A 24132-nucleotide genomic window follows, 5' to 3' on the forward strand; every position below is an offset into this window, starting at 1 on the left:
CTTGGCATATTATTTTTCTTTCAACAATGGACTGTGTAGGTGTATCACCTATACTTGGTTCTGCTCAGGCTAATTCTTTGGTAACTGCCCCTCAAGTGCCTCACAATGATGAGATACAGGGAAGGATTTGATCTCTTCTTCTGTCAGGCTTCCCAGTTTGACACTTTTGTCCCTGCTTCTGTGTAGTTTTTCAGTTGTTTCTACAGCAGGAGTTATTTCCAAATGTGGTTGTTACAAACCTATTTACTGAAATGCTGTGTGAAGCTTTTGCTCCTTCCATGTGGATGCCAGACTAGATTTGCAACATATGCACATTGTTTCTACCAGGTATTAAAGCCCATTATAGAAGTCTAGTCAATCAGCTCCGCTTCTTCAATGGCAGAAGTCAGTCAGATGTCAAACACAGATTCTGTCTGAAGATCAGAGAGTCATAGACTTCAGGCCTGTATGGCTAGATTTGTTCAAGGCTCTGAAGTGCACCCACACAGTCATAGGAAAATAACCGGATGTACAGAGCATACTGTTTGACTTCCACCCTCTTTTCCAAAATCCGGAACAGTTCCTGCTGGTGAAGCTTCCAGAGCCACCAGAATTCCTACTGATGGCTTGGCTTTGCCACACGAAAAGCTTTTTTGTGAAAGCCATGGGTTTAAAACAGACAAAGCACAGCTATAGGATGAAATATGCTGTAATGTTAAAGATGGTTTGAGGGGAAATGGCTTTAAGGACTAAAGTCTCTGGTGCTTCATGTTTGTTTTTTTAAGAGTACTGAAGCACATTAACAATGTGAATTAATGAATTTTACTTGTATTGGTGGATGCAGTTTTGGTCGTTACTGCTATTGATTTAAAGTATGTGTTCATATTCTTATATCTCATGTCAGCACTTGAAAATGTTTATCACTTAAGTACTGACAAATAACGTAAGCTCTGTTTTGCCTGGCACTGAATTAGTCTATCCTTAACACGCTATTTCAGGTTTTATTTGTAATGTGCACACTAACAACCAATGATCATAAACTTTTTTAATTCTTCCTACTCACTGCAATGTCTCACAGACTGTCCTCCTTGATATGATCCTTTGGAAGGTTGTGTTCAATCGAGACAAACAAGGAGAATATCGCCTCACCATACCCCAGCCGCCTCAGGTTGGAGACTAGTTTTTTGCTGTCGTCATTTGAGTGCATGCACATTAATTCAGTTTTGTCTTTTTAAGATCTATGTGTCTGTTGTTTTATCTTAAGATTGTTTAGATTTCTCTAGCTTGGATATTAAAAGGAAAGGTTTCTGGTTTCATATTTCTCTCCTTGTTGACACAGACTTTAGCTCTGTTTTCCAAGAATCAAGAAGCAAACCCAGAGGACGGCCTTTAAGACTTTCCCCACTTCATCATCAGTTTGCATGTTAGCAAGTTTTGTTTGCATTGTCGCAGATCAGCATGATAGGGCTGGAAGTATCTTGATTTGCATGGAAGCAGAACTGCTGACTCTGGGTCTTACCCAGTTCTTTATTAAATTAATTTGATTTAGTATCTTAGAACACTGTGAGCAGTAATTTACAGCAGGTAAAAATGAAACAAAGAAGGTGGGTAAGTTAGAGTACTTTATTACTACCCCAGATGGTTTAGGAGAATTTACGTCTTAGTTTCTGCTTTTCAGGTGACCGTGAATTTTAGCTGAGTCTGCCCCTCTGTCATTAATATGTGAACGAAATCTGTGTGAATTATGTATAAACTAGCTTTTTCTTTTTTAAGCCTCTGACTTACTGCTCTTAGCGGGTTGTATGTGTGTTCTTGCTAAGCATTACAATGGGTTATTCTGTAGCACTAAATTTTATTAAATGTATTCACTTCAGGAGTGTGTTTGCCTTTTTGAGGCTGTTGAAGAACATGTTGATGTGTGGTCACTGAAGAATGAAAGTTACGCTTAAGACTCTGGTTTGGTTTAGATCGCCGATTTATATTCAGAACATGAAGAAGACCTTAGAGAATGTCTCTCCATTAAAATGTCAGGTGTACAGACTGTAGGTGCTGTCTGGGAAGTGAGAATAGTCCAGTCCTGAGAATGAGGAATAGTGTTTTTCTCCAGCTAAATTACATGTATTGAGGATTGAGAGAATACTGACGTTCTGTAATTTGTCTGTTTTAATAAGGATTTTACCTGCCTATGGGTCTTCTTTCCTATTATTGATGCACTGTCAGGTCTCACTGTATCAGCAAGTTAAATTCTGCCTCTTGTGGCTGGCTGGATGCCTTCAACTAAAAAGAGTTTTGAGACTGAGAATTTGACTTAATTTTCTGGACTAGGTTGATACTCTTCAATAGTAACATCACTTAATGGTTGTTGTTTTACCTGTATTTATTTAAACTATTTTAAAATATGCATGAAAGCTGTTGGTGACCTTAGATGTTGCTATAATACAGAATACTTGGATTTTCTTAGTGTTTTTAAAATGTCATTGGTACTGCATTATAGAAGGGATGACCCAACGGAAGAGCTTCTTTGCTATATTTTCTACATCCCACGTGACAATGGCACAGTAACTTAGAAACTAAAATACTAGATTTTTTTTCTAGTGATTTACTGTATTGTTGCATTATTTTTTTTCTATGATAATCTAACTTTAAAATATGTTCACTTCTGCAGGAGGCTGTGGATCGCTGTGGAGTCTGTTTCCTTTCTTCCCTGTTTGGTTGCAGAGAGAAGGCGCCAAAAGCCAAGTATATGCATCTAGCTCAGGAACTGATGGTTGATCCAGAATGGCCACCGAAACCCAGAACAACAACAGAAGCTAAAGTACCATCCCAAGAAAATGGTTCATATCAAATCATCACTTTAACGTAACAGTGGATCTTGGTGGCATGTATCTTTGTAGTATTGAGAAGAATGTAATTTTAAAGCTTTATTTGAAATCGCAGTATACTAAATGTCAAGTTCTAATGCAGATTTTTCCAACTGCTTCATCTCTCTGAATACAAAGTTCAGAGCCAGACATCTTACGGATATACATTTTAAAAATGTAGGTTACTATAGGCAGAAAAAAAAGATTGTGTTTCCTTCTACCTTTCAAATTTCATTATTCCCAAACAAGATGCATCTGAAGATTTAAACTGCAGGGCAGTTAAAAAGGTTCACTTTATTTGCCTGGAGTATCTTAACCATTGTTCTAACTTGCTTACCTGGGCATGTGTTAATATAAGGTCTATAATATAATGGTTTCATGATAGTACTAGAGGCACATAATAAGCAAAACCTTGTCATACATTTTGTTTTGGTTTGTTTTCTGTTTAATATTCACTGCTGAAAAATTTTGTGCCTCAGAACGGTTCTAAAGTTTTGGTGTGTGTACCTCTAAATTTGTCCATGCTAGTAAGGAGTGTTTCCAGGTATAACGTTTGGATTTTAGTACTTCAGTCTGCCACAGCAGGAACTGGAAATGCTGTAGAAGCAATATGCCCCATCCTTAAGAAGAAAGCACATTGCTTTCAAGTGGGTTCTTAGCTGCTTTTCTAGCTAAACCTGAGGAAGGGCTTCAGTAGACTTCAGAGGAGGAGGCATTTGGCTACACTCTTAAAATTGTTGGAGAAGGAAGGCTGGAGAATATAACACTTCATTCTGTATCATGTTTTATTACATTTAGCTATGCATTTCTCCACAGACCTTGCTTTTGCCAGCAGAAGGGCTGGTTTATCACTTTGTGGACCATGTTTTATTTGTAAATCTTAAGGTAGTTTTCCTATATTCCTTAAAGTAGCAAGGCCAGAGTTACTGCTGCGTGTGGGGTGGGGTGGGAGGAATATTTTCACATGCCCGTGCTTGGGATTTGTGCATGTTGAGAACATCTGCATTTCAAAGAGTCTGCCAGCGTCTTAAGCACTATATGTAGCTGTATAAAACAAAACTAAGAAATAATACATGAGCTAAAGTCTGTCTTGCTGCAGAGCGATAAGGCTTATGTCGACATTATTTTCCAAAAAAACCCACATACACACAAAGTTGTATCACTAATAATGCTGCTTAAGCACTTTGGATAGCGATACATCATTTTGCCATTAGGTGGTGTTAAAACACAAGACCACTAGAAAAATAGATCTACAGCAATGTAGAATAGGGCATCGTCTTTACATGCAAAGTTTTTAAGTCTTTTTCCTTTTTTTTTTTTTCAAAACCACAAATTACTTATTGCCATCCATCTTCAACTTGCTAAACTTTCAGAAAAATCTTCTTTGGTGTCTTTGGGAAGATGATAAAAGTACTGACTTCTGATCAGTCTGTTCCGACCAGATAAAACTGACTTGTTCAGTTTTCTGTAACATTTGGGAAGGGATCTTGGATCCAGATGAGTTGTGATACTTTAGAGACACTTTAAGGAAGGAAATTGGGTCCTTTAGAGCACTCATGTGAAGAGTGGAAGGAGGGCCCTGAGCTCCCTGACTAGCTGGGATTAATTTGAATTGTGTGTATTTGGATTATATTTTATTTTTTTAATTCCTGTGGAAATAATTCCTTTCCAGAATTGTTCTCATAAGTGGAATTTTTCAGGTCAAGCCTAATTTCCTTGTGCTTTTCTGTAAGATAGTATAGGCAGCATCCCCCACCGCTCATGTTATGGTTTCTGCAGTGTCGGACATACTGTGCCAGTGGGGAATTTAAAGTGGTGCTACGTGGTTTGGAAGACTTTTTTCCTGGAACTTGGGGATTTAAGTTGTTAGCACTTGCTGCTCATAAATAGTGTGCTTATGTGCTATCCTCCAGTCCAGCTGTTGACTCTTCCTGATTTTTTTTGTTGTTTGTTTTCTCGGGGGTAGAATAGGAAGAAGGGGGAAGTGCTTTTCTTAGCATTCATTCAGCAGAGCGATGTACAAGCCTTGTTAGCCTGGCTTCTCGGGGTTATTAACTTCGGACAGCATTGGTAACTTTTAAGGGGTCTGAGATCATGGACTCGGATAAACTTGTTAATCATGAACTTGAGTCAGTTGGCTGATTTTTGTCAGTGTTGATTTTATGAAATATTTGTAGCATGGAATAATTGATGAAGAATTCCTGGCTGCGTAAGTAGTATTCAGATTTAAAGAAAAATAATACTTTAATTGAAAACTCTTGTGAAGCTATGCATCTTGGACCTGGGAGCTGTGACTTATCCTTAAATGCATAAGCTTTTTTTTTTTCCATTTCATTTCTTTGATCATTTTAGCTTGGTTGTTCCAACAGAAAGTGAAAGAAAAAAAATCTTCCCCTCTAATATGCTTTTGCTTAATGCTTTCTCTAAACTGGTAATTTCTCTCAGCTCGTTTGTTTTCTGCAGCTAATCTTTCAATCATTCTAATTCATTAGACTTATCTACAGGGTGAAGAGGGAACAGCTTATTAAGGTGGGCTTGTCTTCAGAGAACATGTTAGGGCACTCAATTTAAAACCAAAATTGCCAAGTGTCTCCACTTGTTTGAGTGGTTAATAGGTCATGAACTTACTAAACTTGAAAATTTTGCAAATGGGAGTTAGCTTCCTCAAGGTTTGCATTCAGAATTAGTAAAAAGTTTTTGAGGTTGCGTGCTTGAGCTGTGACCTATTTGCTTCTGACGTTTAGTCAAGTATAATAAATCAGCTTTTCCAAGAATTTTTCTTCTTGCTGTAAGTTCAGCCACAGAATGAGCTTTTGCATCTTCTGCAGTTACTGGCATTGATGCCTTCCTGCCCAAAAGCTGAGCTTGGCCACCTATAATTTTTCTCATTTTGAGCAATTTAGTTTTTCTGGTTTTCAGAAATGCAACAAACTAGATCTGAACTAGCATATTCAGTTTCTGCTTTGAAGTAAGATGAAATTCATATTGTAGTGAAAAATCTCTTCACGTGTTCATCTTGGAAGTCTGAATTCAGGTGAACAGACCAATTTAGTGAGCTCCACTAGATACTTGGTAGACATTTTTCTTCCTGCTGTATATTTTGGCCTTACGTTGAGGAGTTTGATTTATTAAATTATTTGTGTATGCAGACTTCAATCTGTACGTATTTTGCTTTGATGTATTAGGATTTGTAAATATTTTTTTAAAAAATTAAATATTATTTATGCACATACATAAAGGACTGGTCTACCCAGCAAAGCAATTGCTAAATAATAAATGTTACTTTTTAGAAGTAAATTGCAAGATCATTAAATTGTATATCCCTCAGGGTTATTTTTAAAGTTTTTTTTCCTGTTCCCTTCAGATTTAATTAGCAGTAACTAGTTTCATGTAATATAGAACTAAATCTACTGTAAAAAGAAAATGCTGCGAATAATGCTTGAATAGAAATGGCTAAAACACCCACAGAACTGACTGGCCATATTCATTGTAACTTTAAATTGGGAAATTTTACTGTTGCACTTTTTAGAAGTTGTTGGATTTTTAATTCTATTTATTTTTTCTTTCTTCATGAAGGTTGTGCTGAACAGTCATCCCAAACTGGGTAAAAAAAAAAAAAAAGAAATCCTGTACTGTATCTGTGTATACAGTACAATACTAAGCAGATGTGGAGTCCTTTTTTATGCTGCAAATTTTTAATGCTTATGTTGGTCATCACAAATTGCGAGAGCTAAAGTTCTGTAGGATTTCTCCCATGAAATTCTGAATTGTAAACTTAGGTTTTTGTATGTCTAAGGGAAAGCTGTGGGTTTTTGACAATTTTTAAGAGTCTTGAATATGTTGATTTTATACAGTAAAGCTTCAGGTTTTTAAAGCTATTTTCAACAGACTGCATCTTCTTTGATAATTATGTGAACGAGAAACTACTTAGTTTGTCGTGAATTTCTGAAGCCTAACACAGATAAAAAGATTCATCGTTACAGTGCTCTCTAGAAGCTCAGCTTTGTTTTTATTTTTAAATCTGAACTGATACAACATCTTTGTATTTAAAATATGTATTGCTGCTCTAGAATGGTACCCTGTTGTCAAGAAGCATACATAAAGAACTGTACAATAGAATTGTAAATAGCCTTGTAAATCATTTTTGTGACTGAAGCTCTTTGAAAATAAAATTAAAATGAAAAGATATTTTAACTCTTTTCATTAGTCTCATGAAATTGTTTTTAATTACTCTTACACAGTAAGATCTACTCCAAAGCTTGCTGCAGAACATAAGCTTACTCCCGCTGCTGTCATGGGTTGTGTTGCTCAGTGCCTCTATTTTTGAAGATAGGGGTGGTGATGTATGTATGCCATGTGTTAGCAGTGCAGGTGGGAGCACTGCTCTTCTGCCGTATGGTAATAGCAGCCTTAATTTCACCTGCTGCCTTATGAAAGCCATTTTAAAGCCAGACCTTTTACACATGATAGAGACTTGTTCCTACCCTCTGCCATCCAGATAGTCTTTCTGTTCTTTGACGCCTGGGAAGTATTATCTTGCAAAGACACTTGAGTGAATGATCCTGGTTGTGAGCTGTCACTGTTGTCACAGTCATCTTCACAAAAAACACACAGAAATAAAGACGTCGTTTCCATCTTGCAGCTTACCTTCGTTTAAGCACTCATTATTTTCAACTTGAAGACAAGGCGTTTGAAATGCCTGGTTAACAAATTACTTAATTACAAAACCTTAATCATTCAATTTAAAGCTAAGATTATGGTAACATAAAGCTTTTCTCTCTTCAGCGTGCTTCAGACTTTAGATTTTGCTGGTCTGTGACTGCAGAAGACTTGAACGAAAAACAGAAGCCAAGCGGGTCAACCCTGGACTATCTGGCCAGAGCATTCAGTAGAAAACTTCATTCCTTCCTCAAATTGTTTTGATTCCAATCCTGCATGAAGGGGAAAGAGCAGCCTTGTGAAGGTACATATCAATTGCACTTGATAGCTTAAAATTAACATGTCCACTCCTATGACATCTAATGTGTCTGTGTATCAGACTGCTACACGTTTGAAATTTCTTACCAACCGTAATTCATGCTGAAATAGATTTTTGACTCTTAACCAGATCTGCGTTGTGCTAGTTGAGGTATGTACTCTACTCTCACTGTTGAAGAAGCTACAAGTGTCTTGTGCTCTTGCATTTGTTGAGACTTCGGATTTTCTCCTGTTTTGTAGTGGTCTCAAATTCTAATGTAGGAGCTGTGTACAGCCTATGGGAACTAGTTGCTCCCACAGCTGAGCGTAGGCAAAATCTGCTCTGAAGCTTGTAATGTTCTTTGGCTGTTCATGGTAGCTACACAAATATGAGTGAAGTGCTGTTATCTAGGGGATGCGTTCTGCTCTTTTACTTCCCATTTAAAGTGCAGAATCATGGTGAAGCCCAATTGCCTGCTATGCTTCTGAGAAGTTCCCTCTTATCTGCCTCTGAAAAGCAGATAAGTTTCTAAAGTACAAAGGTTCAAAATCATTTTTACAAGCTTTTACATTCATCTGAACATGAAAAAGGAAATTAGGCACCATGTTAAATTACTGAACTATTACGGGTGGTGGCAATTACTTGGTGAGACGAGATTCCCAGATTGTCCTGAAGATTGTTTGGCGTGGAAAAGTACTTAGGAAATGTGAAATCTTCAAGCTTCTTAATTTTCCTGACAGTGTCATTTGAGGAGGTTTAGAAAGCCCAATGAGAGCTAGCTTTGCAGCACCGTAGTGCCAGCAGTTGATATCACTGGGTGCCATGTCCATTCCTTCCCTAGGAAGGGATGCTGATTTTACCAGTCTTCAGTTCTCTGAATCTAACAACAACAACAAAAAAATTAATACTTCCTGTTGCTTTTTTTGACGCAGCAGTTGTTTTTATCCATGGTTTTATGCTTTTGTCAGCAGTTCAGGCACAGGAGAAGCTCAGCTGTCCTACCTGACTCTTTTTTAAGTGATTGGCTTTGTACACGTCTCTCAGGTTTATCCATGGCCCTAGAAAAGGGTATGCTAGGATGGAGCCCTCCTCTCTCCCAGTGTTCCCAGTACTGAAGACTGACACAGTTTTAGCAATTCCAGTTACATCTACAGCAGTCCCAGTTGCTGCTTCTCCTGCGGATCAGCCATTTCCTTGACTCTCAGGTTTCTGATGCATTTGAACTTGCTGGTTTCACTAAGGGGGGCAGTTCTAAAGTAATTCTAAACTGTGAAGGATTTCTGTTTGACTTGGTCTTTGAAATATTATCATTACAGCTACAATGTTTTAATGATTGCTTTCCTGTACCTCTTTGGTTTGGGAATATATGCAGCTTTCAGACTGCGGGGTATGTTTCATGCAGATCCACCTTTACTGGTGCAGCATTCTAGCTAGCATCATAACAATTCATTCCTCTCACTTTGTTTCATTATTTCTAATACTTCTGATAATTTAGTGTTGTGTTAGGTTGTAGAGATGAGACTCGTTCATTGTTAGAGGCTCACTGCTGTCCTTTAATGGATGAGCTCTTGGGTGTTTTTTCAGGCTACATCAAAAATAGTCTGTCTGCTTCTTGTGTGTTCTTGAGCTTTTCCAAGAAGTGATCTCTTACAAATGCTGAGAAATGGTTTAGCAGAACTGTGTGGCGTTACTTAAAATATCACGGGAGTCGTAGGATGCCCTTTTTACCTCCGTTATCTATTTTTGCAGGCTAAACTTTATTTTTAAATTTTAGATAACCTACAAGAAAAATATTGTTGTTGCGGGACCTTCTGATCTTTTAAGATTTTCTATGTATAAAAGCGTAGTGCTTTTCTGTTCAAATAAATACACGCCTTTTGATTACTTAAGCAGTTTCATTTTGATTTTCATACACTTTAATTATACTTGACGAGTACAAATATTAATAGAGAGTACTTGATTTACAATAGGGCTTTGTCTCTACTCTCCATGTAAGCTGAGCGCCTTAGAAATATTTGCAGTCAGCAGCAATAGATTTTTGAAGTTTGTTTTCAAGCCAAGAGAAATTTCATATGTATTTCCACATTTTATGGTATCTTCACACAGTTTTGTCTGCTTAGTTATTAACTACCTGTGATCAAATCCTGACACTCTCTTATCTTTTGTAACAGCTAATGTTTCTGGTGCTTCAGCAAGGATGTTGATGTTTCATTTGTCAGTGATGATCAAGCTTTTCTTCCAGCTGGATGCATCTGTTTGTCCTGAGAAATGTGACTGCTCTTTCAAAAACGCAATTCATTGCTCTGGCCCTCACATAAAAGACCTGGAATCATTAAATCTGCCTCGCAACGTGACAGAAATTCACATAACAAACACTAACGTAACATACTTGCAGGATGTTTTTTCTAGGATGGTAGAGCTGCAGCATCTCATCTTATCTTCAAACAATATCACTCTCATTTCACCAGTGGCTTTTAAAGGCTTGAGAAGGCTGAAAGCCCTCGGACTGCTAGATAACAAGCTGGTTGAACTTCCTCCGGAAGTGTTTGATGACACGGTACACCTTCGGCAATTGATCATTAAAAGTAACAGGCTGAAATCCATCAAAGAGAATCTGTTTGACAGACTAGCCAGTTTGGAGGAGCTTTTCTTGAACAAAAACCAACTAACAGCACTTCCTAGTGGCGTGCTGAAGAAACTTGCCAAACTCAAAGTACTGAACTTGTCAAGAAATTTTTTGGCAGTACTGCCTAGAAATATATTTAGTGCATTAACCAGGCTTGAGAAGCTGATACTGTATTTTAACAGGCTCTCTTCAATTGAGTCTGGTTTGTTTGATAGCCTGAGGGAACTGCTGGAACTCTTCCTGCATTCCAATGACATCCAGTCCATCGCCCCTGATGCCTTTCATCGACTTCAGAAGCTCAGAAGACTAACGCTCTCCAGAAACAAACTTGAGGTTTTGCCTCCCGGGCTCTTTCTGCACTTGCATGACCTGTCTAAATTGACCTTGTACAGGAACCCACTGAAGTCTCTTCCAGAAGTATTGTTTGGAGAAATGAGGAATCTTGGTAGCCTGTGGCTGTATCACACACAGCTCTCAATGATACCAGATTTTGTGTTCAGTAACTTGACAAACTTAGAGCTTCTCGTGCTGAGTTTTAATCCAGAGCTAAGTGTTCTTCCTAGGAACGCATTCAGTGGTCTGAAAGAACTGCGGGGCCTTTCTCTGCATACAAATAATATTTCCAGTCTGCCGGAGGGTATCTTCCTGGGCCTTCAGAAACTGCAGAACATTTCCCTTTTTGATTCCAGGCTTGAGTTTCTTCCGAGAAACCTCTTTCATAATCTCAAGCACCTTCAGAAAGTTTACCTCAATAGTACCAAGCTGCAGTCTCTTCCTGGAGATTTCTTTGTCGCCTTACCTGAGCTGCAAGAAGTGTTCCTTGATGGCAACCCTTGGAGATGTGATTGCCAGATTCTTGGCTTCCAAGAGTGGCTCCAGAAGAGCAAGGAGATAGTAAAAGAAGTGCAATCTCTAGTGTGTGACAGCCCACTCTCTCTAAGGAACATCTCTCTGGTGGCTCTAACAGATCAGCACCTGCAGTGCCTGCCAGCCACAGCCACCGCATACCAGACGTTTGGGTCAACTTACTCCCAGACTGTGACTTCTCTTGTGACAGAGCACTTGAAATCATCTTGGAAGACAACTATGACGGCAGCGTCCAACATAGATGCCAGCACACCCATGTCAATTCCTCTTGCAACTCCAGGTTTTACCTATTCACAGGCTCAAGGTGTTGAACAGTTAGGCTTTCATGTCTCAGGTGTTCCAACCCGAACTTCTCCCAGCACCATAGTAGAAACCAACAGTGTCAGAGGAACAGATTTAACTACTCTTGCCTGGTGGGATGAGTTGCCAGCCCGCAAGAGTGCTGAGCCACTTACTAATAGCAGGGTTGTCTATTGTCAGCTATTCTTCTGCCTTCACAGTTTGGTTTTAGCACTCCAGACTGTCACCGTTGTGCTCAGTCTTTGTGTAGTGGGCAAAATCAGGCAACTCTTCCACTCCAGAAAGATTCCTGCTCAGCCTGTAGTTCTGACAAGTTTTTTAAAAAGGTAGAGGGTACTAGCCATAGAGAGGATTAGGAGCGTTGCTCTGTTCAATTTGAGCGTTCGGACGGTTCACATTTGGTTCAGATATGGATTACAAATCTTCACAGCAAGAACCATAAATGCTGTGTCTATACAACGTAATTAAAATATGCTTTTATATACCTTACAGTGTTTGCCAAAGCTGATTGTAATCACTGTACGTTGCTACAGCGCTTGGTGTACAAACTCAGAGGGAGAGCTGACAGAAAAGCTGTGGTCACCTCTGCACAGTGCTCAGGCCTTTGGTCGACGTGCTGCTGGCTTCCTGCAGCCCTGTCCCTGCCAAATGCCCTGCTTTGCTGCTGTGCTTGTGCTGCTTCGACAGGAGAGGTGTTTCTGAGTGACTGGCTTGCGGGAACAAGTTCTCCATTTGGAAGAAAAAAATGGGATCAGCGTAGGGAGGCTTCTGTGGGAGCACTGCTGTAACTTGTTTAAAGGTTGCCTATAGGACTCCAAATGCTGTTTCGCCTCTTATCTCTTTCCTGAGAAAGCAAATGGTGTTTTGGGGAGGACGTGCTGGAATATAGCTTTTAAAAAGGACAGGGGGAGGGAGTGGAGGCGAGGGGGGAGAATGGTATGTCCTTGTTTTCGCTTTCTATTCTCAGCCCCTTTCCAGCATGTAGGAGGAAGAAGGTGATGTCTGTTACCATTCACAGCTGATTGTGTTTTCCTGTTAGCCAGAGGAAGCTAAGAAAGATGTTGGTCTAGAAGTATAACCTTGGTGAATTCTGTTGTTTGGTTGGTTTTGAAACTTTGTACCATCACTACAAATCTGAATTTTAAGTAAACGCCTTAATCCTTAAATTCTGACCGGACGTCTGAAAAGCAGGGCTTTATTCACTGCGCGCTGCAGTGTCTGGAAGCTGGAATACAAGGCAGATGCACAGGACCAAAGCTCAGCTCCGCAGCAGCATGGCTGGTCACAGAGTTGGCACTGATGGTCCCTCCTGGGCTCGGCTGCGAGCCGTTGGCATGCAGCACAGCGTAGGAGGCTGGCCTCATCTGAGGCCCTGAGGTGTCAGCGCCTGTTTGAAGCTGGCTGCGGCGCATACGCCTGTCTGACTTCAGGAGGCAATAGCTGTGGCTTTGTCTCTGCAAAGAGTCAGAAGCGAGCTGTGCTTCGTCAGAGTCACCCGGCGTGCAGGCGTGAGAAAGGCATGCTCAGTCCCAGGGCTCCTTACACCTTCCCGGGACGCAGCCTTGCGCCCTGACTTCCAGCTCTTTCAAGTGTTTGATGTACAAAGGCGGCCACTAGACAACAGTGTGGGTTTTGGTCTTCCTACTGAAATGCTGATGAATATCTCGAATTATATGAATATTCTAGGTTGTAAGTAGACTGGTAGCTGTTGGGTGGCGTGTGCTTCTTTGGTGGCTCTTAGATTTAACTATTAGTTTTTATCTTAATTACATTACTTAGCTTGTTCTTAAAAGCTCTGCCCTTGCGCTCAGAAGCTAGGGCTGGATTAAAGAGCCCCTGGATGTGGCTTGCCTGCTCAGGTATGAAACCCTGTTATCTAGGAGTCCTTTTGTAGCCTTGCTGATATTTGAACTAAGAGGCCTTTCCTGGGGTGTTAAATAGCAGTTGTCTTGCTTGTGAGGTCTAAAATTTAGCAGGCCTGGCAGTAGTTAGAGACATCTCTGAAGGAGGAGGAATGTGACTGCAGTTAGTGTGAAGCAGACTGGGGTTAGATTCATGAACAGAAGCCCCAGAATATTTTATTGCAATGTATTTAGATGGGAAGCACAAAAACAACATGAAAGCTTTGGGTGGCGGTTCTGGCTCGTTGCAAGTTAGCACTTAAAAAGAGGCAATTAGTACAAATTTAGGTTCCTCTCGGACAACTGTAATGACCACTTAGGGTTCTGCCAGCTCCAGGGCTGTCATATTGGTGCCACGCAAGCATCTGCTTTCAGCAGGCAGGAGATAAGTGTAATCTGAGCTAGCGAGGAAATTGTACGAGTTATGCTGGTCGCTGCTTTCCTTGGTGCAGCACTGAAGGAATGGGCTCACAGCGTAAGGCACTTGGATGCATGCTGGTTTCTAAGAAAAAGCGACAGTTTAATTGCTGTGCTGACATACAGCAGGCTCTCTGCATGTCCAATCTGTCCTGAGTGGGCAGGGTGCACAAGAGCAGCAGGTAAGGAGCAGCTCCCAGCTTTTTTGAGTCTTCATTTGGCTGCCCCAGCCCCCAGATGAGGCCAGCTCGGTCTCCTTTGGCTCACTTGCTGCAATCGCTCAGCTCTGGCACGTGGGGGCTTTGGCATGTTGCTGTGTACAGTCAGGCACTAAGAGGAGGATGATTTGTCTTTGCATGCTGTCATCGGGCTTTCCCCACTCTTGAGCCAGACAGGGGAAGTGAAGTCAGCAGACAACAAAAGGCTGGAGCAATACGACCTTGGGGTGTTTCACCAAGCCTTCCTTTCTCCCCTGTGACAGGGATGTCATGTTTTGTCCTGCTTCTGATTCACTACTTGTTGCCCAGCATAGCTCAGCCTGTCCTGGAAATCTCCTCTGGCCTGGAAAATCCAAGGAAATCCTTATTTATATCCTGTATCCGTCTAGCCTGGCAAAGGGACTCTCCTGCAGGTCAGCGTGACCGCAGATGTGGCAGAAGGGCAGGCAGCAGTGAGGGCTCCTTGGGGAAAAAAGCACACGGCAAGGCTTTCCTGAGCCTGCAGCTCCTGAGGGGGGGACCGAGAGGTGGAAGAGGTTGGGGGGGCCCGATCCTCTGCCAGGCTGGGTGCAGGTGGGGGTGAGGCGTGCCTGCGTGCTGCACCCGGGGAGCGAGCCCCACGCCCCTGGCTGCGGTACAGGCGGGGGACGCAGAGCCGTGGTTTACAGCTGTGCGTTAACCAGACCTCTGTGTCCAGGAATCGCCTCGGGGTCTGAATCCTCATAGGCGTGCTTGGAGTACGTCAAGTGGGGCTTGTCCAAGGTTTTCTGTAATGTACTCTGAGGCTTTTTTTCCTGTGGCTGCGGCTCCTGCTCTCTCCACGCCACAGCAGCCATGCGGGGCAGAGGGAGCACGCAGCGTGCTTGCAGTGCGATGTCACTGCAGGTGCTGTTCTCTGCTCGGCGGGGCCGAGCCTGCTGCGTCCCCTCCTAGCAGCCCGACGGGTGAGGAAGCCAGTCCCTGTTGCCTTTCCTCTCCCTGTAACCTGCCTGGTCCCTGGCTGCTGTCCTGCATCCCCTGGTGCCTCTGCCCTTCCCATTTTGCCTCTGCCCCATGAGATCAGCGACTGTTTGAGGGCCTTTGTTGCTGCTCACAGAGGTGAGCGAGCTCAAGTGCCCTACTCACTGCAGCTTGCTCGGGCACGCAACCTGGTACAGGTTGTTCCCTTGGTGCGTCCTCTCCTGTGCCAGCTCTCCAGCACACAGCCGCTGGATCGGGGGCTGCGTTCACATCCCGCTCCTCCCTGTCCCAGGGGCAAGGAGGAGCAGGGTGGTGGCAAACGTGCTCAGAGGCATTGGCTGAGAAGACACCCAGCAGCGCTCCGGCGTTCAAGAATTCGTGCAAAAGCCAGCTGAGAGGCAGGAGCTCTGGGATCCTCTGGCTGACGTTACAGAGAATTGGCTGTGTCCCTCCTCCAGGCCTTGGACCAGTGCATCTCGCCTGGGGGAGCTGATTCAGCAGCTGGGAGAGGGGAGCGCAGCATTTCCTAGGGATTACAGAATCGCCGGGGAGGAGATGGGACTGACGCCACGCACCCAGGGGCTGAGGCTGTAAGCGCCAGTGTTTACAAACTCTCAAAGTGAGCTGGAGGCCTGAAGCTTCACTGCAGAGGCGAGCAAGCCCTGGGGTCAAATTGGTTGAGGTCGCAGCCCCTTGCTGGGTGTTCCCAGGCCCGTGAGCCCTCACCCAGCCGTTTGGGCTGCTGCGTGCTAGCTTTGTGAGGTGGGGGTCTCACAACTGCACCAGGGGGCATCCTGCCACCAGGCTTGGCCCCCCATGAGCTATTGCTACTGTCAGACCCTCGTCCTTCTCTGTGCTGTGCCAGATGTCAGCTGTGCGTTTGTTTCTCTCTGGATGGAAAAAGGCCCAGGGTAGGGAGCTGGGGCTTGCTGGGGCCTTCCCAGAGAGGTGGGAGAGCTGAGTGGGTGACAACGGGGGCCTGAGGCAGGGCCTGGCCCCCTGTGCTGGTGTCAGGGCTGGGAGCAGGGTCCGAAGCCCCCCCGGAGCAGCTCCAGGGACGACCTCACAGCACAGGCCTCCCCTGCCTCCTGCTCTGCCCTGTCCTCCCCCGGCTCTTGACGCCCGCGCCGCCATCGGACAAGCTCTTTCCGCTTCGGATTATCGCTCCTCCGGGCGGCTTTGGCTGCAGGCCCCGCATTCCTTCCAGCCTAGCGCTGCCCTGGGCCTGGGCCAAGCCCTGCGTGCTGCTATTGCAGGGAGGAACCGGCCCCAGCGCTGCTGCGGTCCTGCCGGCCAGGCGAGCCCTGCTGGGGCTCATGTTTGTAAACGCTCACCTTGAGGGGTTTGCTGGGTCTTAGGCTGGTGCCTGGGTGGAAAGGGCAAGCCTGAGGCCCACATTGCTGCTCCCCCAGAGGGAGGGATGCTCCTGGGTACCCCCTCCACAGCCCTGCCCCTGAGCGCCCTGAAGGCAAGGCAGTGGGATGTCCTGTACCATGAGCAGTACCATGAGCCCTGCGTGCCTCAAGCAGGTGCCCAAAAATAGCCTGGGGCTGGATCCCTGGTCCTGTGGAGGAAATCTCTTGTTTGGGCTCTTAAAAGGGGTGTGTTTGCGTTGGGGAAGGGGCTGCTAGTGCCTCCCGCGTGGAGGGGAGGGCTCAGCACAGCTTTCTGAGTACCCAGTGCACTTCACCCATCGGTCGCGCTCAAGCCTACGTGAGCTGCAGCACGGCTGGGGCCGCCTGTCCTCCCGTGCTCTGGGCTGGAGCACGGCGGGGACCCTTCCCCTGGCCCACGGCCCAGCGCTCAGCCCTCCTCCTCCTCTGCTTCACAGAGCAGGCCCTGGCCCCGTGCCCTCAGCCAGCCGCTCCACGAGCACTTGGGGAGGAGGTGGGGGCTCCTCTGAGCACCACGGGTGGTTTGCAGGAGTACAAAATACCTGGGGGGGTCCCAGCCTGGTGCTGTAGAGGGCAGGGGGTCCAGACATGCCCGATGCAGGTTCCTGCAGGTCCCAGGGCTGTTCAGCAGGGAACCCCAGGAGCATATCCCTGCATCCTTCTGCTGCAGAGGGGGACCCCAGGACTGGGGGGGGGGGGGGACACGGCAATGAGGCCGGCCATGGGGTGGGGATGTGGCTGCTGGGCTGCACAGCAGTGCTGTGTGGGTGAGCACGCTCAGCTGTTTGGCAGATGAGTAATGCTCCTTTCTGGCCAAGCCCACAAGCTGCTAATTTTAGTGATTACTTGATTTTTTCCAAGCTGTCTTGAGTCCCTTGGTGATTCAGAGCCGCCCAGCTTTGCTGTGCCCGCAGCCCCGGCCGTGTGAATGTGCTGGGAGCGTGCCAGCACGGATGCAGCCGGGACAGTCCCGCTGTACGGCTGCGAGGCACAAACCTACCCAGCCATGCGTGATGCTTCTCTGCTGGGGCTTGGGGGTACCAGGAGAAAGGGGCTGCTTAGGGCGAGCTCCCCTTCCCTGCCTGCATCCACTCCTCTCCTTGTGTGTAGCCTGGGGCTGTGTGGTGAGGCTGGCTTCTCCTCATGTCATCCCTCTAAGGGTGCCCCACAACTGCCCCTCCCGGCCCTTTACTGGTTCATGCATGGACATCTCTGCTCTGTTCCCCACCTATCGTGTAGGTGCTGCTCTGCACCAGGATTCCCAGCTGGGTGTCCCCTGGGGTGGATGGGACTGTTCCCTGTGTGCCTGGTCCCTGGGGTGCAGTGTGGGGCTCTGGAAGCTGGCAGCTCTTTGCCTTTCCTCCCGCTGGGAGAGCATACACGAGCCCACAGTCACCCCAGAAGGAAGCTTGTCAGTGCTGGGTTTCAGGCAGTGCTGTTACAGGGCAGTCATCACCATAACCTGTGATTTATCTGCTTCCCCTGCTCCTGGGGGCAGGGTGTTTGGGGATGCAGCCATCCCATGCCCCAGCTCTCATGGTGCAGTACCCATCGCTGCATCCCCCCCCATCACTACTGCTGGGGCTGTGCTGCTGGAAGGAGCTGAGTCCGACATTCTTCTGTCGGCCTGGGTTCGGAGCGGTGGTTTTCCAGCAGCGCTGGGTTTTGATTTCTGTGTTGTTTTGCTGAAAAGCTGTGTGCTTCGAGGGTGAGTCAGAGCAGGCAGGAGCCCAGCAGCGCTGGCGCTGGCGGTGGGCAGACAGAGCTGGCCGATAAGGGTGCAATAGGGCTGGGCGAGCCCTGCTCCGTGCCAGGGCTGCAGGGAAGGGGCAGCTCCCAGGCCCGCTGCTTGACCTCCAGCTGCATCACTCGGAAGGAAACGGGGAATTTAGTTTGGGAACTGTGGTGCTGGGAAAATCTGCTGTGTCAATGGCACGTACATAAAGTACTCGTGGGCAGTGTTTTCAAAATGCCCCTTCTCCGTGCCCAAATCCCCAAGTTTTGCCCTGGGAGCAGGCAGACAAGCACCAGGGGATGCTGTGAGGGTAGCACCAGCCTGGGTGCCCGCTGCCTGGCAGGGAGGGGCCTGCGGCCACCATGTCCCACAGCCGCCGGGCCCCCCACGCTCGGCTCCCATGGGGCACCTATTAGATCTGGCATGTCAGCGGCGGCTGCCTCCAGCTGCGGTCCTGCTTCCCACCCTCTTCCCACGATCCCTGTCTGAGTGTGGCTGGAAACTCCCCTCTCCGGCCCTGCAGTTTGTGTTGTTTACCTCATTTTTGTCCCCACCGTGAGCAGGGTCCCTGTCCCCTGCGTGCTGCCAGCCCTGGCCTCACAGCACCCTGCTGCGCGGGATGGGAGCAGCCTTCCTCCCGGGGCGGCAGCGGGCAGGGGGAGGCTGCACCCAGCGCCCGGCCTTCGGAGCCAGCACCGCGTGGTTCCCATCTCGGGCAGCTCGTTAGGGCCGGCTGGGGCCTGAGCAGGGCCTGCTGGAAATGTGGGTGGGCTGAGACGGGATTAGAGGCTGTAGGGAAGTCCAGCTGCCCCGTGGTTAGCACGGGGCTGCTGCTGGCTCGGAAAAAGGGGCCACGCACATCGGTTTTCCCTCGCTGTCGGCTCCCAAACCTCCGCTCTTGGCTGCTGCTGGATCGGGCCTATGGGGCTGACAGGGACAGGTGGGCAGGGGGCAGCTGGGGACAGTGGCAGGGACCAAAGCCACCCCCACGGGTCTGTGTGGTCTGGGGGGGCACGGGGAGGGCTGGCAGTGGGCACCCCGAAGGAAGGACGGGGCTGGGAGGGGAGCTTGTTCCCTGCTCCCCAACCCCTGGGTGCTGGTCTCCATCCCCCTGTGCCGGGGCTGCTGAGGAAGGAGAGCAGCGTGGGGCAGTGCCTGCGGGCACCCTGTGGGTTTGCTTCTCCTTTTGGGGCAGCAGATGAGAGCTGCAACCCCGGGTGGACGTGACCTCGTGGGTGGGTGATGCTGGGGCACCTTGGGAGCTGCAGGGAGCCCAGCTGCTCATCCCAACCCTTTCTGCTGCGGCTGGATAGCCCCAGTGTGCTGCTGCGGGGTGGTCCCGGGCATGGCCACGGGTCCTGAATCTCGCAGGGGCTGTAGCAAATGAAGAAAGCACTGCGCATACACCGAGGTGATGCCGTGGAGGAGCCCCAGTGACTGTGTGACGGCCAGGGGCAGGATGGTGCCACGGGGGCCTGGCCTCACCTGTCTCCATGGGTCACAGCCCCCAGCTGTGTTCTGGGGGCTCCCGGGGCCGAGCTGCACCCTGGGCACTGGCTGACGTGTGCGGCGTGTTCTCGGGGCTGGCTGCTGCTCTTCAGGCGAGGGGCCTGGGGCTCACGAGTGAGAAACCAGCATCTCCGTCTTCGAGACAATTGCTCTGTTTGCTGAGGAAATGCGAGTTGGAAACGGCTCTGCTGCAGCGATTTCCGTAACCCCGCCGCTGCCCCTGTGCTGATTCATTGATTTGGACGGGTTATATACTGGGAGGGGAAGCGTGAACCACACTCGGCTCTCCTGCCAGCACGGAGCTGTGCTCACTCGGCGCTCGCGGCTGCAGGACACTCGGGTAAGTCTCCTCTCCGCTGCCGGCCCCGCCAGCATCACCCCGGGCCCACGGACCCCTGGGGCAGTTCTGAGAGGTGGGAGCGTGGCAGAGTGATGTGCATGCTGAGCACCTTTGGATTAGATGGAGATGTTTGTCTTGTAAGGGGTTCTCCAATAAACAGTCTGCTTACGCATTGTGGGAGGTGATATAGTTGTAGAGGCAAAGTATATTAAATAATAACCTGTAAAGAATACGGAGTGGGGGCAGGATCAAAATTTAGGGGGCCTGCGGTTAGAACCACCTGGATGCTGAAGGGCTAGATATTCATCTCCTCGGTCTGTAAGTTTTTGTCCCTAAAAAGAGAAAGGGAGAGAAATTGTTTTCAGCTGTCTTCCGTGAACCGTGCTCCAGCTTGGATGCTCTGTACGCTCGCTTAACAGGGAGTGACATGAGCAGGGCTTTTGATGTGCAAAGCGTTTGGTGGAGTTTATAAATGGCTTGCCATAAACAAAATTGTTCTGGGATGCATATTGTTTCCATATGTGAGACACAAGCTGCGCTGGCTTTCCGAGGGCTCCTCCCTCCCCTGCAGCAACAGGCGCTTCCCCGGCGCTTTGCGCTCCCAGACCTGCCTGGCCGAGCCCTGCTTCGTGCCTGGGGGAGCCACGGGTTTCTTCCTGCCTTGTGCCACCGGGAGCTGCCAGCCGGGCACCAGGCTGCTGCCCTACTCCATGCGAAGCTCCCAGGTTGGGGAAGGTGCCCCTGGTGCGCTGAGAGATGATGGCTGTGCTCAGGGACCTGCCCATGGCAGGGGGTTGGAGTTGGATGAACTTTAAGGTCCCTTCCAACCCATCCCAGCTGAGGCTGGTACCCGCTGGCTGGGGGCTCCCCGCCGCTCGGGGCTGTGCTGCTGGGACCAGCTCACCGCGCTCACTGCAAAACAGGAAACCACACTCCTGCCGCTGGGAGAGCAGGCACGGGGGGCGCCAGGGATGCCACTAATAGCTGTGGTGTGGCAGCGCGGCGCCGCAGCCCCGGCTCTGCCCTGCCTGTCCCCAGCCGTGCTGGGAGGCGTGCGGCCAGCCCCACTTCGCAGAGGGAGGCAGCACCATCCCTGGCGGGTCTGGCAAAGCACTGTGCTGAGCCTCCTCCTTTGTTTTTGCCGCAGGCCCCATGGAGCAGGGAAGCTGGCGGCTGCTGCTGCTGCTGGTGGGCTTCCAGCTTGCCCGCGGGCAGTGCCCGGAGCAGTGCCAGTGCATCCGCACCGCCCAGGTGGAGTGCTCCGGCGCCGGCATCACCACCGTCCCCAGCCCCATCCCCGCCAACGCCATGACCCTCCAGATCATCAACACGCACATCACCGAGCTGGGCGAGGCATCCTTCGGCAACGCCTCCCTGCTGATCGGGCTGCGCATCGAGAAGAACGACCTGTCACGCGTCAGCCCCGGGGCCTTCCGGCACCTGCCCGACCTGCGCTACCTCAGCCTGGCCAGTAACAAGCTGCAGGAGCTCCCGGTGCAGGTCTTCCAGCCCCTGGGCAAGCTGGAATCGCTGCTCCTCTCCAGCAACCAGCTGCTGCGCGTGGAGCCCTCGCACTTCGCCCACCTGAGCAACCTGAAGGAGCTGCAGCTGCACGGGAACAACCTGCACGAGCTGACGGAGGGGGTGTTCGACCAGCTCGCCAGCCTCACCAAGCTCAACCTGGCCCGGAACAACATCGACCGCCTGCCGCCCCAAGCCTTCGAGCGGCTGCCGCGGCTGCAGGTGCTGCGGCTCTACGAGAACCGGCTCCGGCAGATCCCGGCGGGCGCCTTCGATGGGCTGCCCGAGCTGCAGGAGCTGGGGCTGCACCAGAACCAGCTGGAGACGCTGTCCCCAGAGCTCTTCGTGCACAACGGGAACCTGCAGAAGCTCTACCTCTCCAACAACCTCCTCACCGCCCTGCCTGGCGGCGTCTTCCTGCCCCTGCGCGCGCTCTCCAAAATCACCCTGCATGTCAACCGCCTGCGCGACATCTCCCCGGCGGCCTTCGGCCCCATGCCCAACCTGAGGGAGCTGTGGCTCTACGAGAATGAGCTCGCCTCCCTCCCCGCCGCCGTCTTCAGCAACCTCACCCAGCTGCAGCTCCTGGTCCTGAGCAAGAACCAGCTCCGCACGCTGGCCCCGGGGGCTTTCCGGGGCCTGGGCGAGCTGCTGGAGCTGTCCCTGCACTCCAACGCCCTGCGCCGCCTGGACGCCGAGGCGCTGGGGGGGCTGCCCAAGCTGCAGAACATCTCCCTGCAGAACAACCGGCTGCAGACGCTGCCCCGGGGCCTCTTCGCCGCCACCCCGGGGCTGCGGCACCTCCAGCTGCACGCCAACTCCCTGGAGAACCTGCCTGCCGGCATCTTCTCCCCGCTGGCCGCCCTGCGGGAGGTGAAGCTGCACAACAACTCGTGGCGCTGCGACCAGGGCATCCTGCCCCTGCGCGCCTGGCTGGAGGCCAACCCCCACAAGGTGGGTGAGACCCCCCCGCTCTGCGCCCAGCCGCCCGCCCTGCGGGGAGCGCCCATCGCCGGGCTGCGGCAGGACCAGCTCCCCGCCACCCCGCCCGGCCCCACCGCCGGCACCCCGCTCCCTGCCCTCCCCTCCAAGGGGACATCGCCGGGGGGCACCCAGGCGGGCTCCCCCACGGCACCACCGCCGGTCACCCCCAGGCCCCAGGAGGAGGAAGAGGAGGAGGAAGGAGGGGGGCGCTGGGGGCTGACCCGCCTGCAGAGCGGGGTGGTGGTGGCCGTCATCGTGCTGGTGTGCGTGGCCCTGCTCTGCGCTCTGGTGGCGCTGGTGGCTTACAGCTGTAGGAAGAAGAGCCACGTCGTGCTGATGAGGATGAAGGCGCCCAACGAAGCCTGAGTCCCCAGCAGACCCTTTGGGGAGCGGTGCTGGGGGGGTGTCCCCTCCCCGTGGGGACAAGGGACCTGAGAGCTGGACGGGCCAGCATCACCCCGCGTGCCATATCCCCCTCTGCTGCTCTGCTTTGCCGTGTCCCTGCTCTGCAGCAGGGTGTCACCCACCGGTGTCCCCCTTGTCTGCACTGTCCCCAAACCCTCCTGCCTCCTGCGCAGCCCCTGTGCTCGCTCCCTTCCTGGGGGCCAGCAGCCAGGGCGTGGGGGCTGAGCTCTGAGCAGGGGCTGCCCGGAGCAGAGCAGGGAGCTGCAGCCTGGCCATGGAGCACTGGGACTTCTCCTCCTTCACCTCACATCGTCCCTGGAGCGACGCCTGCTGCTTGCCCCGCACTGCCTGTTGTCGCCTCGTTCCCCCCACGCCTTCAGCCTCTGCCCGTGCCGGGGCACACGGGCACGAAGCCATCACACAGGGCCGGGAGCCGGGCGCACGCCCTCGCCCCGAGGAAGGCCGTGTGCCTTTGTAGCTCAAAGGGGCTGGGCGGCCTCCGCTTGGCCCCCAGCCCAGGCGGGCGCCACGGCAGCACAGCCGAGTGACTTGGCCGCGTCCACGCCGCCCGCCCTGCCTGCAGGCAGCACGGCGAGAGCAGAGCGCCCTGCCCTGCCCTGCCTCGGGCGGCCTCTCGGCCCCGCACACTTGTGCTTCCCCTGCCAGCAGCACTGCGGGGCTGCCTGCGTGTCCTGGGTGCTGCAGCATGGCCACAACCCAGCTGCGCGCTGCCACCAGCCCTCCTGTGTCCCTGCCTGGCAAAGCTGCAGCCTCTCCTCTCCCTGCTCCCGCCCCGCGGTGCCCCTGCTCCGCGCCTGGCCCTGCCGGCAGCCTGAGCGGTGCTGGGGCACGGGGCAGCACGAGCGGCACCGGGCTGCACGGGAATGGTGCTACAGGACAAGGGTCGCAGTGGGTGCGCACCCCATCGTCTGGGCTGCCCACGGTGCTCTGTGAGGCAGTGTTGGTGCAAACAGACCCGTGCTCGTGTATGTGATGGGATGCTTCTTCGGGCTGGGACCTGCACAACGGCTAGAAACATGGGACTGTGCCTTGGGGCTGTTTGGTACTGCTCTGTGATCGCCCATTAAAGCACGGTTGTCCATCTCCAGTGCCAAGAGTTCTTTGTTTGCTCCTCTGCATTGAGTGGCGTCCTTGGAA

At 50.1% G+C, this 24132-nt stretch overlaps 2 protein-coding genes across 8 annotated transcripts in view; both read left to right on the forward strand.

Annotated features, from left to right (window-relative positions):
• Positions 1 to 7039, forward strand: part of ATP13A3 (ATPase 13A3) — a 58502-nt gene extending 51463 nt beyond the window's left edge. For 3 of the 4 annotated variants that reach the window (XM_067002033.1, XM_048076870.2, XM_013186193.3), the window contains 2 exons: positions 1058 to 1147; positions 2645 to 7039. In XM_067002033.1, the coding sequence (XP_066858134.1) occupies positions 1058 to 1147; positions 2645 to 2842 (288 nt within the window). In that variant the 3' untranslated portion in view covers positions 2843 to 7039. The remainder of the gene's footprint in view (positions 1 to 1057; positions 1148 to 2644) is intronic. The other variant, XM_067002034.1, reaches the window with a different exon arrangement.
• Positions 7040 to 7663: 624 nt separating this feature from the next.
• LOC106039228 (leucine-rich repeat-containing protein 15) lies at positions 7664 to 24082 on the forward strand. Of its 4 annotated transcripts, none has more exons than XM_048076871.2 (2): positions 7664 to 7803; positions 9969 to 12079. In XM_048076871.2, the coding sequence occupies exons 1-2, from the start codon at positions 7776 to 7778 to the stop codon at positions 11918 to 11920; spliced, it is 1980 nt and encodes a 659-aa protein (XP_047932828.2). In that variant the 5' UTR covers positions 7664 to 7775; the 3' UTR covers positions 11921 to 12079. The 4 variants fall into 4 exon arrangements, with proteins under 4 accessions (XP_047932828.2, XP_047932830.2, XP_047932831.2 ...); XM_048076873.2 differs by lacking the exon at positions 9969 to 12079 and adding an exon at positions 21212 to 24082 and having other exon boundaries at positions 7666 to 7803; XM_048076874.2 differs by lacking the exons at positions 7664 to 7803; positions 9969 to 12079 and adding exons at positions 19297 to 20064; positions 21212 to 24082.
• Positions 24083 to 24132: the final 50 nt, after the last annotated feature.

This window comes from Anser cygnoides, chromosome 9 (assembly GCF_040182565.1).
Source record: "Anser cygnoides isolate HZ-2024a breed goose chromosome 9, Taihu_goose_T2T_genome, whole genome shotgun sequence".
Lineage (NCBI taxonomy): Eukaryota > Metazoa > Chordata > Aves > Anseriformes > Anatidae > Anser > Anser cygnoides.

Coding starts and splice junctions, on each gene's coding strand:
- LOC106039228 (XM_048076871.2), top strand. CDS start 7,776: ATGAAGGGGAAAGAGCAGCCTTGTGAAG. Junction 7,804..9,968: donor GAAAGAGCAGCCTTGTGAAG/GTACATATCAAT, acceptor CTTTTGTAACAG/CTAATGTTTCTGGTGCTTCA.